The sequence below is a fragment of the Leptidea sinapis genome, chromosome 28, assembly GCF_905404315.1.
Source record: "Leptidea sinapis chromosome 28, ilLepSina1.1, whole genome shotgun sequence".
Taxonomy (NCBI): Eukaryota; Metazoa; Arthropoda; class Insecta; order Lepidoptera; family Pieridae; genus Leptidea; species Leptidea sinapis.
In genome coordinates, this window is record NC_066292.1 from 9,479,586 (window position 1) to 9,499,782 (window position 20,197).

The 20,197-nt window shown below is 37.6% G+C and overlaps 1 protein-coding gene across 1 annotated transcript in view; it reads left to right on the forward strand.

Annotated features, from left to right (window-relative positions):
• Positions 1-20,197, forward strand: part of LOC126973010 (uncharacterized) — a 158,009-nt gene that overhangs the window by 118,680 nt on the left and 19,132 nt on the right. Inside the window, exons 6-7 of the mRNA XM_050820135.1 lie at positions 2,838-2,949; positions 18,224-18,402. Coding sequence (XP_050676092.1) covers positions 2,838-2,949; positions 18,224-18,402 — 291 coding nt within the window. The remainder of the gene's footprint in view (positions 1-2,837; positions 2,950-18,223; positions 18,403-20,197) is intronic.

Here is a 20,197-nt window from a genome sequence, read left to right on the forward strand (position 1 = left end):
TTTTCGAAGATAATTGTCTTCTCTTAAAACTTTACAACATCACATTAAATATTTTATGAAGGAAGTGTCACTTACCAAGCCAACATTGTGTTTTGTGAAATAACAAAAGCATTTTTATAAAAAAGGCAAAATAATTAACATTCAACCTTCAGCGGGGTAACAACTTAACCCGAAAATAATTAAAATTCCACTTTGTTTATGTAAATTACGCGTGATGCTGTTCAGGGTTTTATTTTGTTTTGTAATGGCTTTTATCCTCCACTCTACTTATGTATGAATTTAAAATTGTTGGGAAATTGCTTTGGTCAAATTCTAAATGGTTACAATGAATATATTTAAACAAGAGCGCTTGGTGTGCCACTGTGAATATTGTAGTTGATTATTTTAGTACAACAATAGAAGAAGTAAGTTTTTTTCAATGAAAATAAGTGACGAGACGAACAGGACGTTCAGCTGATGGAAATTTAAACGCCATACCCATTATTACAATGCAGTGCCGCTCAGGATACTTGAAAAACCCAAAAATTCTGAGCGGCACTACAATTGCGCTTTTCACCTTGAGACACAAGATGATAAGTCTCATTTGCCCAGTAAATTCACTAGCACATTACTGCTTCACGTCAAATGAAATAGGCGTCGTTGTGGTACCCATAATCTAGCTGGCTTGCTGTGCAAAGGAGCCTCCCACTGAAAGAAGTGATATACTTAGATTAAGGATTAGTCTGCGCTACGATCCAACTAGATACCGCACTACCTGAGAACAATAGTTTCTTTTTGATGTCATTTCTAATATACTAGACACTTCTACCGCTTCGGAAACAAATGGCGCTCTGAGAGAGAAGAAGCGGCACAAGAAACTCTCCCAGCATTCCTTTTTTTTTGCGCTCTTTTTAATGAAATATACAATATTGTACTATCATTGCTATTGCTGTAAAATAATCATAATCTAGTCCTAGGCTGTTGGATCACTTAGATATTCAGCTGTGGAGTGATAGGATTTACGACAGAGCCATTTTAATTTAATTTTATTTTATTTATAGATAATGCCTGAACAGTGACTGGGACTTTATCATAAAAGTGTATACATTTAGCCTTAAAGCTATTTTGTATCTTATACTTAGATTAAGGTCTCCGCCACGCTCCAACTAGATACCGCACTACTTATGAACGCTTTATTTATGACAGCAGCTATTAGATACTTGTGTGCGTGGCATCTTTCAAATTTTTAACATACGCTTAGTGTTATTTAACATTTAAATTAAATAAAATACAAAATACATACTGGTGATATGTGATCCCAGTGTCTTTCTCGGAGTTACGTTGTAAATCTTTGTACAAATAATACTACAAGAAATTTAAGTTTCAATTATCAGAAAAGTTAAACGGAACATGTGGCACGCAAGTTACACAAAGTTCGAGACTGGCTCGAGTACACCGGTCGGTCGTATTATTTTTGCCGCAATAATTCTAAATCTAAGTTGATATATTTCCGTTTTTCAAGGCAGTCATCAACCGATAAGCATGTTGTTCATTTGGTGGTATGTGATCACCTCCCTACAATTCATATATAATATTCGACTGATTAAGTGTTTTTCACACAAATAAAATTTGAAAACAAAATTTTATGAACGATGCGGGATTCGACCCCACGACCTCCGGCGTTCCGTGCCGGTGCTCTAACCAACTGAGCTAACCGTTCGAGTACCGCCTCGATATAAAATTCTGTTTGCTTTGTTCAACTCTCAGGTTGTGGCTTCATCTACAGGATCCACTTTACAGTTGATAACCTGCTCAACCCCAATATTTGCATATTAGGAAATTGATTTGAGATGTCGCTCTTGTAAATCTAAACAATGTGATTTTCCTCAATTTCGGGAGCGAGAATGAGTATGAAGATATAACGCTTACACTCAGTAAATGCCTTGGTACTCTAGTTTTCAAGACATCCAGGTTATTTAATCGGCATAAACCAAAGTTGGTAGATTATTCCGCAACTTAGCGGTTTGCATAATTAAGTTGGAAATTAATCATTTTGTGTGAATAAAGGATCCCCTTTATCGACGATATAAGTCGTCCGATTGTTAAATTTAACTAATTAATCAGAGGTGTTAAATCATGCAACTCACTGGGATACTCTTAGAAATATCATTATCATTCTCAAACTTCTTATATGAAGTGTTCCTCTATATTTTATAAAAGGCTGAAAATGCTGTAGGAGAGTGTGGCCGGCGGTGATCACTTAGCACCACGTGATCTGTACGCTTATGTCTCTTTCTCTTCCATAAAATAAATTAAAAAAATCGAAAGTTACACTACTTTTCATCGGTGTTTCTATAAATCGGCTGTACCGGAAAACGCTCCTGTGATTCCTCTGGTGTTACGGGAGAGTGTGAGTGGCGATGATCACTTAGCACCACGTGACCCGTACACTTATTTATCTTCCAGTTCCATAAAAAAAATGTAAAATTTAATATAACACTACTTTTCACCAGTGTCCAGCTCGCTTATCACCGATTATACAATTTGATTTTTCCTAGTTCTTAGTTAGTATGGCCGGCAAAAGAATAAAAAAAAATAGTAGCTTACACATAAACGTATAAGAATAATTGTAATAATACAGCTTTATATCATTATAATTTCTTTATTATTCAATAACATTACATTTATAACTTCATTTGAACGTGAATAAATATATCTGAATAGCTTTATGTCAGATATGAATAAGGTCACACAACAATAGATTGTTAAGGTTTATATTTGCCATAAAAAGTTAGAATACAATGTATGATTTTACTCGACGAAATAAAAAGTTATTCGCTAAGAGTATGTTGTTACAGAGGCTCGGGCACAGATCTCCGGTCCTACAGAGAAATACCTCAAGCCTGGATCCACTCTGAGACTGCAGTGCTCTGTGGTACAGACAACTGAAGCACCTGCTTTTGTATTCTGGTAAGTTTGTTAAGGAAATGTATGTCTTAATTGTATTAAGATTTAGCTTACATTTTGATTTAAATTATCTTTAAGGGATGCCCGAGATATTTCTGTTTATCATTTTAAATTTTATTATAATTTTCGTAATTAAGCGCGTCTAGGTCTATGTCCTTCTAAAAGTGTTTGTTTAGATAATTAAGTGACTATAAATATTTCTTTTAAATAACTAAATTTACAATATGTTCAAAAAAATTGAGCTCGTGAGAAGAACATACAAGATACTCAACGAACACTCTTTTCATCAAATAGAGTTATTACATTACAATTGCTGTAGTATATAGGTACAAAACAAATTTGTTTGTAAGGTGTTGCATCCAATATATGAATTGTGTTTTTTTTTTATATGAGAGTGGGCAAACGGGCAAGAGGCTCACGGGATGGGGAGAGGTGAGGCAACCGCCCATGGACATCCGCAACAACAGGTGTGTCAAGAAATGAGTTGCCGGCCTTTAAGGTGGGAGTATGCATTTTTCTTGAAAGTCCCTAATTCGTATCTGTTCGGGAAGACCGCTGCCAGTAGTTGATTCCACAAAGTGGCTGTGCGAGGCAAGAAATTTCGATCTAAACGCGCGGTTGTGGAATGCCAGACGTCTACGTGATGCGGATGGTACTTTGCACGTAATGTCCGGTGGTGGAATTCGGCCGCTGGAATCAACCCGAACAGCTCATCTGAGCCCTCCCCGTGATAAATGCGGTAGAAGATGCAGAGAGAACCCACATCTCTACGCAATGCTAGAGAATCAAGCCGATCGGAGATGACTTGATCGTCGATGATTTGAACCGCTCTTCGTTGTATGCGGTCAAATGGAAGAAGCTGGTACTGGGGAGGACCCGCCCAGAGGTGAGAACAGTACTCCATGTGAGGCCGAATTTGCGCCTTATAAAGTTGTGTTAGTTAAAAGAGTTTTAAGTACTGAATATTTTATAAAAAGTAACAAATAATAAACTGTGTAAATATAAATTATCGTATATTGGATGCATCAACTTTTAATTCATTGTTTGTGTAAGGATGCTTCGTGAACACTGACTGACTGAATGACCATCATCATTCGTATCATTATACTCGTTGAGATGCATAAACATAAAGCCAGAAAAAGTAATTCGTGATTGTTCATTATACTTCTCCACTATCCACGACTCAAAATAATTTATAATATATATTCGATAAATACATATACACCAACCCCCTTATTAATAATGGTCCGCTAACTTTAAACAGCCGCTAAGGAGTGATTTTTCTCATTCTGACTTAGGTCAATAGAAGAATACAGAGTGAGAATTAGCGATGCATTAAGATAGCAGACTATTATGAATAAGGGGGCAAATCACTAAAGCCTACGTTATCCGGTCCGATCTATTTTGGAATATCGTTGCAGTAAATTGAATTCCCACTATATAATTCACATTAACAGAATCGAAAAATTTGAAGTACGCTTCATGTTTTTTCTTACTGTCCATGGAAAGAAATTGTCTACTCTTAAATCATATCCGGAGAGATTCCAACACTTTAAATTTTCATCTCTTGAGAATCGTTACGTGTCGGATCAAATCCTGTTCTGTAAAATTGTAAGAGGCTTCATGGATTGCCCTTGATTGCTTGGACAGATATTCTTGGTTGTCCCCAGACCTAATTATAGATTAAGTAATTATATAACTATACAGTGAATACCAGGACCAATTTGGGTTAAAACGGCTTGCTCTTCAGGATGTGTCGCGGACACAGCAACTGTCTCGCTACTTGTATAGATATTTTTTCTGATTCTTTAACTAAATTGAAAAGTAATTTTTAGTTGTAATATTAGTCTTCCATATTTTTACTAAGGCGAAGAGTAAGCAGAAAACACGCAAACATGGTGCTTTTAGACAAGTTTTGTGGTGAAAGTATAGCATTTCGAGCTATGAACACTATTTAATCCTGTTACACATATCCTTAAGTCTTATTTGTAGGTTGCTAATGCTTGCTGTTGGTTATAGTTAACACTGCCGAGCCTTTTTGAACTACCACTTTTCTTTGAAGTTAAACAAGTTTTTTGGTATGGCGTGACGCTTTTTTTGTTACTTCTCTCAGAAAAGTTATTCTTATAGCTTGTACGTTATTGTGTAGGTTCATTTATTCAGATTAGTAGTGAATAACGAGGATCGTAAGCATATAAACTGTTTTCCACGCAAGAATTTTGAAAATATTGGCTTTTGTTACATAGATGGCGGCAGCCGTGAACTCAAGGTCGCTGGCATTTAGTGTCGCCTTAATATTTAATCCGTATCCATGCCGAGCGATATTGTTTTAACGTAAGCTGTGTTTGCTGTGAATTGGGTCTGCATCTCTATTTATAATATAAATGTGAATTCTGGTCGGAACTACGATGTAAGCCTGTTAGCAAATCTTATAAATAAATAAATACATGAAAACGCTTCGCATATTTGAACCCCGTTACAATATTATATTTCACGGTAGGAGAGCAGAATCATGTTTCAAATTACAACTCCCATATGAATTATATGATCGCACTTGCAACGACGAAAAGAAGTTGCTGATATTTCCTACCTAGTTGCAATTCTCAATGGAAATGTCAATAGTACTGAAGTATGCTCAGTTACATTTATAGTACCTAATGAACGCAACAATGGTACCTTACTTCAATCAAGCCACTATTTTTTCCAGAGCAATTCATTTTGTTCGATGATTTTTTGCCATCTTGTAAGTACTGACATGATTCCGTTGTTGTTGAAATTTTGGTACTTCTGGTCAAAAAAACGCGACAAGACATGGTTTTGGCATTCCTCTTTATGTTGACTTTACTAATACATCATCTGAAATTGAATACACGGTTACTTAGGTTTCTTTAGGCGAGTTTGTAGCACACCCAATCTGAGTTTTCTTATGTACAAACCTCGCGGTTTTCAAATGGCTTAGAAATGTTTTGTGGTCAATTCCCACTTCGTCAACTATATCGTATCTACCGATATACCGATCTTGATCCACTATTTCATAAATGGAGTCCATGTTATCCATAACAGGGTAACCATAGCGAGGTTTTTTTATGGAAATAAGGGACGAGACGAGCAGGACATTCAGCTTATGGTAATTGATACGTCGTGCCCATTAATTACATTGCAGTGCCGCTCAGGATTCTTAAAAAACCCTTAAAATTGTGACCGGCACTACAACTGCGCTCGTTACCTTGAGACATAAGATGTTAAGTCTCATTTGCCCAGTAATTTCACTAGCTACGGCGCCCTTCAGACCGAAACACAGTAATACAGAAATTGGCGCCGTTGCAAAGGATCAGGCAGCAGCAGGCATCCAGTGCAAAGGAGCCTCCCACTGGTGAACCTAGAGGTCACAATGCCCGGATTAAAAACACCTAAATCAGCTTGTGTAAGCACAATAAGATAAGTCTTATTGACATTGCATTAGATCTATATACAATACTAGTTTTTTTTCACGGGCTGTGTTGCAAACCAGAAGATTCGTAGGAGAAAAAAAGTCACCGAGATAGCCGAAATGATTGCGAAACTGAAGTGGCAGTGGACAGTGTATAGAGTTTGACGGACAGATGGCCAGACGTGCAGAAAAGTCCTCGAATGGTGACCACATACCGGCAGACGTAGTGTTGGTCGCCGGAATACGTTGGAATAGAGCAGCGCAGGACCGATCGTCGTGAAGATCTTTGAGGGATGCCTTAGTCCAGCAGTGGACGCGGACGTCTTCCGGCTACTGGTGATGATGAGCAAGATTTTTGTAATAAAATTTTATGCTTACCACTTCTTCACAAGGTTCATTAATTCAGACAGAAAGAAAACAAATGAAAATAAACCACTCCATTTCAATGTTATCAGAACCAGCCAAACACAAATATTATAGTTAAATAATGCATGATATGCAAGAAGTTTGTTCATTATAACGGTTCCGTTTTTTTGGAATTTGGCTAAGGAACCCTAAAAATGCCATATCTATTAATTATTATAATAATTAAGAGCCTCAATATATAATATCTGAATTAATAATAATTTACAGCTCTCAATGTAAACTAAATCTCCTAAGAAAATTTATTGAAGTAGGTGTTACTTTGCGGAAATCCATAATTATCCAAATGATTTGAGTTTCCTTTAGTGTTAATTCCGCCAATATTTGTCTTTAAACAATTTAACACGTCTTTCGCCTCTACATGAGGCATTCTCAGGACGTATTGCCTCGCCAAAATCTGGCACGAGACTGAAATGCAGTCTCTGTCGAAACTGAAAGACAAATTTGTTGGAATTAACACTAAAGAAAACTCAAATCAATTGGATAAATCTCCTAAGTTTCCTTCTTGAGAAGGAAATTATTTTTATGTATACCCATGACAGTTTTACCCAAAGACATACGTTATGTACACGATACTTGAAACACTTAAAACCGTACTATAAATTACCGTGTAATACAATTTAAGTCAAGTTTATACCAAACATGTCTTGATATCGTTCTCCTGAGTGCACTTTGTAGGAAATTGTTTCCAAAATGATCATAAAACTAACGAGATAGTTTGTAATGTAAGCTGTGTAGTCTTTGATGCTTAATCCCGTGACTAATTTAGCAATTTACATTTTGTACAGGTACATTTATATAAGTAAGTGAATATAAAGTCTATCTAATCATTACGGCTTATAGGGAATTATGAGATACGGCACGCTGCCATATTCTATAACGGACGGGCAGTATAATATATAAGCAACAGCATATAGATAAGATAAATCTAATATATAAAATTCTCGTGTGGTGTTAAACATTGAACTCCTCCGAAACGGCTTGACCGATTCTCATGAAATTTTGAGTGCATATTGGTTTGGTCTGAGAATCGGACAATATCTGTTATATTATATCTACTATTTTCATCCCCCTAAATGTTAAGGGTGGTCCACACGATTTTTTTTAATATTTTTGACATTTTTTTAAATTTGTTTGATTATGAGTCAGCATTAAAAAATACATACAACTTCAAATTTTCACCCATCCACGATCAACAGTTACTTTTGTATCGCGTTTTTAATATCGGCAATACAACGTTTGCTGGGTCAGCTAGTAACTTACAATATTTTACAATAATATTGCCAAAAACAGGTATCCCTTAAATTATATTACGGTTTCCGAAAAATTCAACATGGTGCGATACCTACTAAACAAAAATATGATTTATTTTGAGATTGTATAGGTCGTTTTGTAACATAAAAGAATATTGTAACTAACTAACTCTATGTATGGGATATGATAAAATAAATAAACATTTTAATATATGTTAGTGCATCACTTACATAGACGTATCATTGTGTAAGCATTATTGTGTTTCGGTCTGAAGGGTCGTAGCTTGTAAAATTACTGGGCAAATGAGACTTATGTAATTATGTCTTCAGGTGGCGTGCGCAATTGTTGTTTCGGTCAGAAGTTTTGGGGTTTTGTAATGGGCAGGGCGTATCAATTACCATCAGCTGAACGTCCTGCTCGTTTCATTCCTTATTTTCATAAAAATAAATGAAAGTAGCTGTGAGTTCTGATTCGAATTTAGATTTAAATATTTATATTGAAAAGGTCTTCATAACTGAATATTGTGTTGTTATGAAAATAAGGGACGAGACGAGCAGGACGTTCAGCTGATTGTCATTGATACACAATGCCCATTACAATGCAGCGCCGCTCAAGATTATTGAAAAAACCCAACAATTCTGAGCGGCACTACAACTGCGCTCGTTACCTTGAGACATAAGATGTCAAGTCTCATTTGCCCAGTAATTTCACTAGCTGCGGCTAAATTGTTGTATATATAATGACGTAAGTAATAATTAAGTTATTTAACTCTGCTTATTCAAGCTTAAAAAGTTGTCTCAATTTTATACACATTTTGTATAATCCAATCGCATTATTTAATATTTTTTTAATAAATTATTTGAAAAATTTCATAGCGTTGGAAAGCTAGCATAAAATTCCTTAATATCACATGTCAAATTCGATTCTACCTACAAAGAGAATGTCAAATAAAATTCGCAATAAAAGTGCATACGAAATAAAATTTCCAATATCGAAAAGCTGGAGACTTTCAATTTTAACTGGCAATATAAATAGCTTAAGATATAGACTAAGGAATTGAATAGACGTAACAATAAAAACAAAAGTTTGTGAAGCTACTTGACTTCTTTTAAGGAGGACAAACGACCGTACGGTTCACCTGGTGTTAAGTGATCACCGCCACCCACATTCTCTTGCAACACCAGAGTAATCACAGCAGCTTAGCCGCCCTTCAAGGAAGGTGTACGCGGTTTTTTTAAGGTATGTCGTATCCCGGAAACACCGCACAAGGAAGCTCCTTGAAAAGCGCACAGTAAAGGACCGCCACACATCCAGATAGTGGGGATGATATCCTAACTTGTGGAATGTCTAACCCTAAGTTGTTTAGATTATAACATTATATTTTCCTAATTTTATTTTTATTTAATTTATTCACCAGTGGTAATTACAATATTACATTTATAATTATGCTAAGTTAAAAAAGTCTTATTACTAAAAGAAATTATGTGTGAAATAGATATATAATATTGGTATAAATTAAAAAACAAGCATTCGATAATGTAACAAAATCACGAAATGAACAAAATCTACCAAACAAGTCTAGATATAGATACTAAACAAATCAGTTTTTTTTTATGAATTTGTCAATAATATCTCATAACAAAGATAGTTAACCCTCAATTACTATAGTTAGCTAAAATTAATTTTAAGTTTTTTTTTAGCTCCTGAGAAAGTTACTAAGAAATTTAAAATTCTAATTAGTAATTCATTTGAAACTATTCTTTCAATTTGATTTCTGAACGACGCGACACATCAAAGGAAAAACAAAGTCATTGTTTTTATTCAATTTCGAGCATTTTTCATATTTATTCACCTTTTAAACATTCTCTGGGCTTCCACAATTAATGTAAGACCAAAATTAGCCAAATCGGTCCAGCCGTTCTCGAGCGAGCTTTTAGCGAGACTTACGAACAACAATTCATTTTTATATATATAGATATATTTTTTTGCATTTTTACGAAACCATGGCAACGAATCTCTGAAGAGTTTTAAGCATTTATTTGATTTATTGAAGAGTTTTATTACCTTTATTGTTAGTTTTGTAGTTAGTTTGTACTATATTCTAGCATTGTGGTTATGCTGATAATAATTTGTAGTCAAGGACCCAAAGTAAAGGCGTATCACATTAACTAAAGAAACTAATAACTTACTAAAATATTAGTGTAATTTGTACATTCAAAGACATTTCTGAAGATAAAATTAATAATTATTTATCCAGGAAGTCTAAATATTTTTTAACTTTTCACAAACTATCACTCAAATTTCAGTAGCAATTTACACTCGCCCAATATATAATTTATCGCAATCGACTTAATTTAAATTGGGTATTAAAAAATCACATTTTCATGTCCCTAAGGCTAGGCTACTATGGATGCGAGTTCTGACGAAAATTTGTCCTGACGAGTACGTCCGAAATCCTCGTCAGATAAAGGCGTTTACACTGTGTGCGTTTTCTGTTATTCTGATAGTCAGTTCGTTTCTGCCGTCCAGCGAAGATGGACGAATTTGATGAATATGATTTGACATCGATAAAGAAGGTCTTACTTCCGTTGATATTCCCGAGGTGGACTTTGAGTCCCTACACAATGTGCCATTTTCACGGAGATATAATGACTACGGAAGAAGCGCGAATGAGACTAGAGAAACCTTGAAAAATTATTTTGTTAGTCCAGCAGGTGAAATTCCGTTTCAATACAACCTACTGTAATAATCTATAGCTCTACAAGTCATGTTCTTGATAGATTAATTAATGTAAACATTAATTCTAATTGCTCATGTACATAATTAATGTAAACCCTATATCAAAATAAAAAAATTGTACCTACTGCTAGTGTTGAGTTCTGTAGCAACTTTCACCCACTTTTACCGAGAAATATCTCTGCTGTGGTAATTTTTGTCTCTCATATCCCACAAACTCCTGTTCTCGTACACGAGACTGATCAATTTATCGTTATCCATGGTGGAAACCCAATCACTCGAAAAAATCAAACTCGTTTGAACGCTCGAGTGGTTCTGACGGCGTCGTGCATGTTCTGACGCGTTCGTCGTTGCCAGTGTAAACACTGTCATTGGATACCAGGCGTTTGTTTCTTCTGACGAATCCGTCAGAACTCGTCAGAACAAATTTTCGTCAGAACTCGCATCCATAGTTACCCTAGCCTAAGAGTATATATCGTATTACAATATCCAGATGATGTGGCATTGAGTCTAAATCCACCTTATTGGCAAACGAACAGATTTTATAACAATCATTATTCGATTCGATTATTATTGTCTTTTGTTAAATTACATTAATTGAGGGCAAAAAAAGACTTGTAGCATTTCTTGTGCCGTTTTGCTCTGTCAGAGCGCCAACTGTATCCGAAGCGGTAGTAGATATTTAATTGAGATCAAATAGAATTATCAAGGAGTTAATTTTGAAAAATTAACTAATTCTATCTAAATAAATATCCATTTTCATTATTACTTAAAAAAATCTTGAAAAAGTTATTTAGTTCAATAAAAACAACCAAATAAGACCTCATACTTAAGAAGAACTCAATACCAATTAACGTGGTTCGTTTGTTCCAACTGAACCCTCTTAGTAATTAGGGATTCATTAGAGTATTTTTCAGTAATTGTCTTTTGATGGTTTTGTAATTAAAAAGAACTAAACAGAGCCAGTTTCAGAAAAGTTAATGAGGTATTTAACTTATAAGATATATTTTTATATGAAAATTATTTATATATTAAAAATAATATAAATTAAACTAACATGATAAATTATTGTGATAATAGTATAAATTTCAACTGTAACACTTACTTTAGTAATTTGTTTGGAAATGGAAAATTAAATGGCAGATTTTAGATATGAGGCGTTGTTCGTGCATGGAGGAGGTACGTGCTTTGATATTGTGTAAGATTGTCGTAAAGCAAAAGCTCGTTCCGTTGTAAATAAAATAAAAAGTAGAATTAAAACGTAAAAACAACAAGAAACGTAATTTATTATAAAACTAGTAAGTTTATTTGCAATGACACTTTTTTTATGGAATCACAAGAATGAAAAGAATCACAAGAGCGTTGCCGGCCTTTAAAGAAGGTATACGCGCTTTTTTTAAAGGTACCCATGTCCTATTGTCCGGGAAACACCGCACAAGGAAGCTCATTCCACAGCTTTGTAGTACGAGGAAGAAAGCTCCTTGAAAACCGCACTGTGGAGGAACGCCACACATCCAGATGGTGAGGATGATATCCTAACTTGTGGCGTGTCGTGCGCTTATTTAATACTTATTTTTGTTTTAATATAAATAGTCGCGTTATCAATTTTAATAACTTAGCCGCTTTCGATAAGCTCCGTCTAGAGTTTCCTATTCTGCTGAGATAAATTCAAACTGAATTTTGCAGTATTTCTCATTATAGATATTTTATTCATGGGGAAATTTTATTTTACCTCACGATTGTTATTCTCGTCTTTTATTGTTATGACGATCGGTTTTATAAACGAAATGTTCTGGAAATTCTGTTGTTGAAATTTTATGTGAGCCATTCCTTTCAAATTTTATCACATTAAGTGTTTTATTTGTTAGGAGTCTTATTTTTTTATGAATGTATACATCTATATATATAAGAGATTTCCACGCATATAGTCACTCATCACGATATCTCTGGAACCATTAGGCGTAGAGACTTGAGATTTGGTAGGAATATTCCTTTCGCCGAGTAGAGGTCAGCTAAGAACGAATTTTACGACATTCCACCCGAAAGAGTTTTTTTTTTAATATGACAGCGCCTGTCGGGTCAGCTAGTACAGTATTATATAGCATTGACATTGAGCACTATCGGATGACACTAATTAAGAAGTTAGATTTATAAAGAGTCAAATATCGACTTATGCGTAGACTTAAGAAGATCTCTACCTTAGATACAGCATGATAGAAAAGGAAAGGGAATATATACTACAATAGTAACCGATTTTAATGACAAGTTTGTTTGAAATCTTAGATTAAGGATTGGTCTCCGCTATCACAGGCGTGGTCGCAAAGTGCGGCAACAAATACTACGCCTAAGTGGGCGTTCTCGAGCCAATCTCGAACAATGTGTGACGTAGACGAGCCACATGTTTTATTAAACTTTGCTAATAATTGAAATAAGAAAGACACTGGGATCACATATCATCAGTAAGTATTTTATTAATTTCAATGTAAAATAACTTTAAAATTTTGTAATATACACATGTTACAAAATTTGAAAGATGCCATTGAGTGTCAAGATGCCACGCACGGGGCATCTTTAGAAATAGCCAAACCACACTACAATTTAAAGTTGCCGTTATAAAAAATCTATTGTTCTTAGGTAGTATGGTATCTAGTTGGAGCTTAGCGGAGACCAATATTTAATTAGGTAAATACCGTTTAAAGCATAGACTTAAGAACATCCTTAACGGAGATGCAGCAAGATAGAAAAGGAAAGGGATTCTATACACTATAATACTAACCGATTTTAATGACAAATCGTAAACAGTCAGCTTTGTTTGAATTAACTCCTTAGTATTATAAATTTTAAACACAATAAGTCACCCATTATCGGGCTGACAGGTCATCTTTACGCTTCTATAGTCTATGGTTTAAGGGTCCAAAGAGCATTGTCACATGAATTCTGCAACTTTTAGCAAGTCTTAACTTAACATCTAATTTTAAGGTGACGAGCACAATTGTAGTGCCACTCAGAGTTCTTGGGTTTGCCAAGAATCCTGCTTGGCACTGCATGTAGTGGGCAGTGCGTATCAATTACCATCTTTACCTAAAAATAATGGGTGAGTCCCAGGCCCATGGGTGTCGTAAGAGGCGACTAAGGGCTATTTAGAAGTGGGAGAGTCACGCTGCCGTCTTATGAAGTCAGCACAATCGGGCCAGACTCGTCCGGGTTAATTACCACACTCGCACAGAATACCGGCGTGAAGTAGCGGCCTAGTGCCGCTATGTTTCGCATGGGTTAGTGTCGAGGACCGGTGGCTATCCCCCCCTCCTTCCCCAGCAAAGATTATGAAAGCGGTCCTTAAAGAGATAGTACCCCAGGAGGGTACCGGCTCTACCAGAATCGAAGAATCCCTCCCCTCTGGGGAGGGCACAGAAGCGCGCATGACCAAGGACAAACGAGGCAGTAACACCACGGCACCCCGCTCCACACTCAACGTGGACTTTTGCAATATAAGGGGAATTCACTCCAACTTAAACGCCGTCCACGACCATCTTGAGACGGCGAAGCCGGCCTTTTTTTTTTTAACGTACCCCGGGTACAAAATTGAGCATAATTTTTTGCCTCATGCCGAGGTATGTCTGTACGTTATATACGTTATATATCTGCTGTCACCGTCTCGGCAATTTTGAGGGTAGAGACCTGTCCACTCTCTAACTCCGCGTAGATTTAGAGGACTGCGTCCGCATCTATGCGTGTGTCTACAGGTCCGATACTGGTAACGCAGAAACCGATCATCTCATGGGCTGCGTTCAAGCGGCAATTGACGACGTGATTGCACAGATCCCCTCCGCTGAAATCATAGTCTTGGGTGATTTCAACGGGCACAATGCCGAATGGCTTGGATCACGTACCACAGACTACGCAGGGCGATCTGTGCATAATTTTGCATTGGCGTATGGTCTGTCCCAATTGGTTGAGTCGCAGCTCCCGGATGTGAATAGCCACATGCCGTCCTTATTAGATCTTCTGCATACTACACATCCCGATGGTTACCAGGTCTTTGCCGACGCCCCTCTCGGAACGTCCAACCATTACCTGGTCAGGAGTGTAGTGCCTATCCGACGCCCACTAGTCAAGTCAGCAGATTGGGATAGGATGCGTTCTTTTTTTGCATCCTACCCTTGGGGCAGGGTTTGTTTCCCTTCGGATGATCCTAGTGCCTGCGCCGTTGCAGTAGCCGATCGGTGGTTGATCACAGCCCTGGTTCGATGCATCAGTAAAGCAGCATCTGACTAAAACAACAGGCGTATCGAACTTGGGTTGCGGCGCTGGGCACAAAGGATCTGAACTGCATAGTTCTTAAGAGGAAATACAACCGTGCGTCCAAATTTTTTAAGCGGCAAATCGCCCGTGCAAAGTCAAAACACGTCGTCAAAATCGGCGAGCAGCATTCGAGTTACCCGACCTGAACACGCAAGTTCTGGTCGTTGTCGAAAGCTGCTCTTGCTAACTTCAGCCAGCCGTCGTTGCACATGAGGAATTACACCCTGGCCCATACGGCAAAAGAGAAAGCTGATCTCCTGTGCGCTCTTTTCGCCTCTAACTCGACTCTTGACGGCAACGGAAAAACACCGTTCACAAGTACAGTTCAGACAGAAAACTGTTAGGCGAGCTCTGTTTTCGTTAGACGTCAGGAAGTCGAGCGGGCCGCATGGCATTTCTCCAATCGTGCTTAGAACGTGTGCCCCTGAGTTAATAACGCGTTTGTTCCGGCACTTTTATTCCAAAGGCGTAGTCCCTGACTCATGGAAGTCAGCCCTTGTCCATCCGATCCAAAAAAAAGGAGACTGTTCGGATCCGGCAAACTACAGGCCTATTGCTATTACCTCCCTATTCTCCAAAATCATGGAGAGCATAATTAGCCGTCAGCTCTTGGTATACCTAGAGGGTCACCAGTTGATCAACGACCGACAATACGGCTTTCGCCATGGTCGGTGGGCAGGTGATCTTCTGGTATACCTAACACAAAGATGGGCTGCGGCTATTGAAAGCAAGGGGGAAGGCCTGGCAGTTATCCTGGATATAGCGAAGGCCTTTGATCGTGTATGGCACAAGGCGCTTCTCTCAAAACTTCCATCATTTGGGCTTCCCGAGAGCTTGTGCAAGTGGACCTCCAGCTTCCTCACTGGGCGCAGCATACAGATCGTTATCGAATGACATTGCTCGAACCCGAAGCCCGTGAATGCTGGAATACCCCAAGGCTGCGTGCTATCTTCTACGCTGTTTCATCTGCATATCAATGATATGTTGGTCCTCCAACATTCGTTGTTCAACAGACGACAGCACTGGTGATGCCGTATACACGGGCCATGCAGGTCTCTCTCGGGAAATCGTCGACCAGTGCCGGGAGAAACTTGTGTCTTCTATCGAGTCCTCTCTTGAGAAGGTCGCGGAATGGGGTAACTTGAACCTTGTCCAATTTAACCCCCAGAAGACTCAAGTTTGCGCGTTTACCACTAAAAAAGCCCCAATTGTCGTATCACCGCTCTTCGACAACACTTCCCTTAAAGCCTCGTCTAGTATGGGAATAATGGGTCTCGAAATCTCGAGCGATTGCCAATTTCGTGGCCATCTGGAAGGCAAAGCCAAATTGGCTTCAAAGAAATTGGCCGTCGTTAATAGAGCACGGCAATACTTCAAGCCGGCCCACATTCTAGCGTAGTACAAAGCGCAGGTCCGGCCACACATGGAGTATTGCTGTCATCTCAGCTCTGGCGCACCCCAGTATCTGCTCGATCCATTTGACCGCGTGAAACGCAAAGCAGTTCGAATTGTCGGGGACCCAGTGCTCCGTGACCAGTTGGATCACTTGGCATTGCGTAGAGACGTCGCTTCATTGTGTGTCTTCTACCGCATTTATCACGGGGAGTGTTCCGAAGAGCTGTTTAACCTAATCAGGTTAAACAGCTCTTCGGAACACTGAATTCCACCTTCGCACGACACGCCACAAGCTAGGATATCATCACCACAGTCTGGATGTGTTGCGGTCCTCCACAGTGCGGTTTACAAGGAGCTTTCTTCCACGTACTACAAAGCTGTGGAATGAACTTCCTTGTGCGGTGTTTCCGGGACGATACGACATGGGTACCTTCAAAAAAAGCGCGTACACCTTCCTGTACCTTCTTCCACAAGGCCGGCAACGCTCCTGTGATTCCTCTGGTGTTGCAAGAGATTGTGGGCGGCGGTGATCACTTAACAACAGGTGACCTTGTTGTTTTTATGGAAAAGGTTTGTCCTCATATTCCATAAAAAAAACTGTACCACCTACACAATAACATCAATAATTCTAGGTGGAAAACACCAGAATATTATACATAATATATACATATATAGTATATATATAAAACATTAAATCATATATCTTCTGACGCGTAACCCTACGCTCCAAAAATTTTTATATTCATTTAAAACGCTGTTAAAATTAAATTTCCATGTCGACATTTCAAGCACGAGTGCCCACCGCGATGTGACTACAAAATGAACAAAATTGTCACGGGGGCTTTGATTAAGCTGCACTTTAGCTGCTTTAGTTTAAGGTGTAAATTAGATTGTCAATGACAGTATTTTGTGACAGTTATTTCAAAAATTTCCAATGATATTTTAGTTTTTTCTATCCAATTGTAGAAATTTGACTTTCTCAGTGTTTTATTCAAAGCTTCTTTCATAATTTGAAATTTTTTTTGTTTTATGTTAAAATTATGACATTTACAATATATAATAAAAGTTGTGTATTATTTAATCTGGTTGAGTTTGCACTGACTAATTAAACCTGAAACACCGTTACGTAGCCGAGCCTGTAACATACTTACAAAGGATTAGCTTGTAAGGTGCTGCATCCATTATATGAATCATGTTGATAGTTAAGAAGCGTCTTACAAATGAATTATTTCATTAGAGTAATAAAAAATAAACTGTATCAACCTTTGAAGCTTTTTATTGTTTGCGTAAGGATCCTTCGTGAACATAATGGTTGTGGTTACTGTCATAATTAGTAATCGCATCCAACAAAACCAGTGGGAAGCTCCTTTGCACAGATGCCGGCTAGACTATTGGTTCCACAACGGCGCCTATTTCTGCTGTGAAGCAGTAAAGTGTAAACATTACTGCGTTCCGTACACAGCTAGTGAAATTACGGGGCAAATGAGACCTAACATCTCAAGGTGACGAGCGCAATTATAGTGCCGCTCAGAATTCTTGGCTTTTTCAAGAATCCTGAGTAGTACTGCATTGTAATGGGGAGGGCGCATAAATTACAATCAGCTGAACATTCTGCTCGTCTCGTCCCTTATTATCATAAAAAAAATACATTGATTTAATAACATTGAAGCGAACACCATAATGCTCCAATCTATTATTAAACTTAGTTACCATTACATTGACCCCTTTCTTCCTCAGGTATCACAACAGCCGGATGATAAACTACGATGTAGAACGCGGCATAAATGTGACCACTGACCCCGACCAGCGCTTGTCTGATCTCCTCATCCCGGCAGCGAGTGTGACCCACGCAGGGAACTACACCTGCGTACCAAATAATGCTGTACCAGCTAGCATATACGTGCATATATTTAATGGTGAGTTCTATTACCGATATTAATACCACCTGTGTGCTGCAGAAAAGACTATTCGTGCTATTTATAACGTCGGATATAAGTATCCGTATCAATAATTAAAACCTGGACGACCGAGCCTTGCTCGGATTTTTAAGAATGTACAAAACATGAACAAATAAAAACTAATAGGACATCTGGATTCGAACCGGGATCTTCTGCTTTCCGGATCACCCAATGTCGACCACCAAATTCGACCTATTATAGACTTATATATAGTGGCGAAATTTACCTTTGTATTCTAATGTTATTGTAGCTGTTTCTCATTAAAACACGGATAAAACAAAAAATTTAAAAATTGATATTGATAATGAAACTACTTACTTAAATGACCATGTATATGCATTGAGGAATGCAAATAAATGATGGATTTTAATAAAGAGTTTAAAATTAAGCAACATATATCATTCAAAATATCCACGTCATAAAATGGCTTAAGGCTAGTTCACATGTGGAAAATATTCAGTTATCACAGTTCGTTCAATAGCGCATAAAGCTTTACACTGCCGTAGTAAGCCTTAAACGAATTTACATAACTACACTATTCGAAACGGTAGCAACACGATTCTTCGTATTGGAAATCGGATTCTACATTACCGGGACGTATATTTCACGAGCTGTTTTGTACAATATGGCAGCTTACGAGTACCTGTCAGATTACTGGTGCTTTAAAGGATTTTGTAACAGATCAGAATGAATAACTATAATATAATTGTATGTTGGATATACATTAAAGGCACGTGTTTCTCAGAGGCTAATTCTTAACACATTCCAGATCGGATCGAAAAGAATTGTTACAAAACGTTTGTGTGGGAAAGGTTACTATAGCATAAACGATTTTCTTAATGACACCACAGATTGGGAATGATGCGAACACCCTCAGGCTCTTTAAATATAAATGTTTATTGTACGATATCACATTGTAATCCATATTTTTATATTAAAAAAAGCCCGCTGAGTTTCTTGCACCCATTCTTCTCAGGTCTAAGGCAGTCTATTTTGAATAGATGGTCTTCAACGTTCAATAAGTGATTTTGAATAAAAATATTTGAATTTGAATCTGAATCACCAAATGTACACTCTCAAATACCTTTTCTTATATTTATTCAATGTTAATCCGCTGCAACCAACTATTTCATTTCTATTCAACATAGCCAAACCACATCAAAATTAACTCTACAATATATCTGTATGCAAAAAAGTGAACGAGCAAGACATACCTGATGGTAAATAATACGTCCTGCCCATTATAATGCAACTGCACTCGTCATAAGACATAAGATGTTAGGTCTCTTTAGCCCAGTTTTTGTGACAATAAGGGACGAGTTTAGAAGTTCAGTAGATGGTAATTGATACGCCCTGCCAATTACAATGCAGTACCACTCAGGATTCTTGAATTATACCAAAAATTCTGAGCAGCACTATAACTGCGCTCGTGACCTTGAGACATAAGATTTTAAGTCTCATTTGCTCAGTAATTTCACTAGCTACAGCGCTCTTTAGACCGAAACACAGTAATGCTTACACATTACTGCTTCACGGCACCATAGGCACCGTTGTCTTACCTACCCATAATCTATTTTCATTACGTGCGGCGCCCTTCAATACACAATAATTCTTGCATATTACTGATTAACAGTAGAAAAAAGCTTCTTTGGCAACTAGCCGTCATCCGGTGCAAGGAAGCCTCCCACCGGTTTTGTACAAAACCAAACCACAACTCAATATTTTGCGTATTTCTTTTCACCGGTAAGTCAGT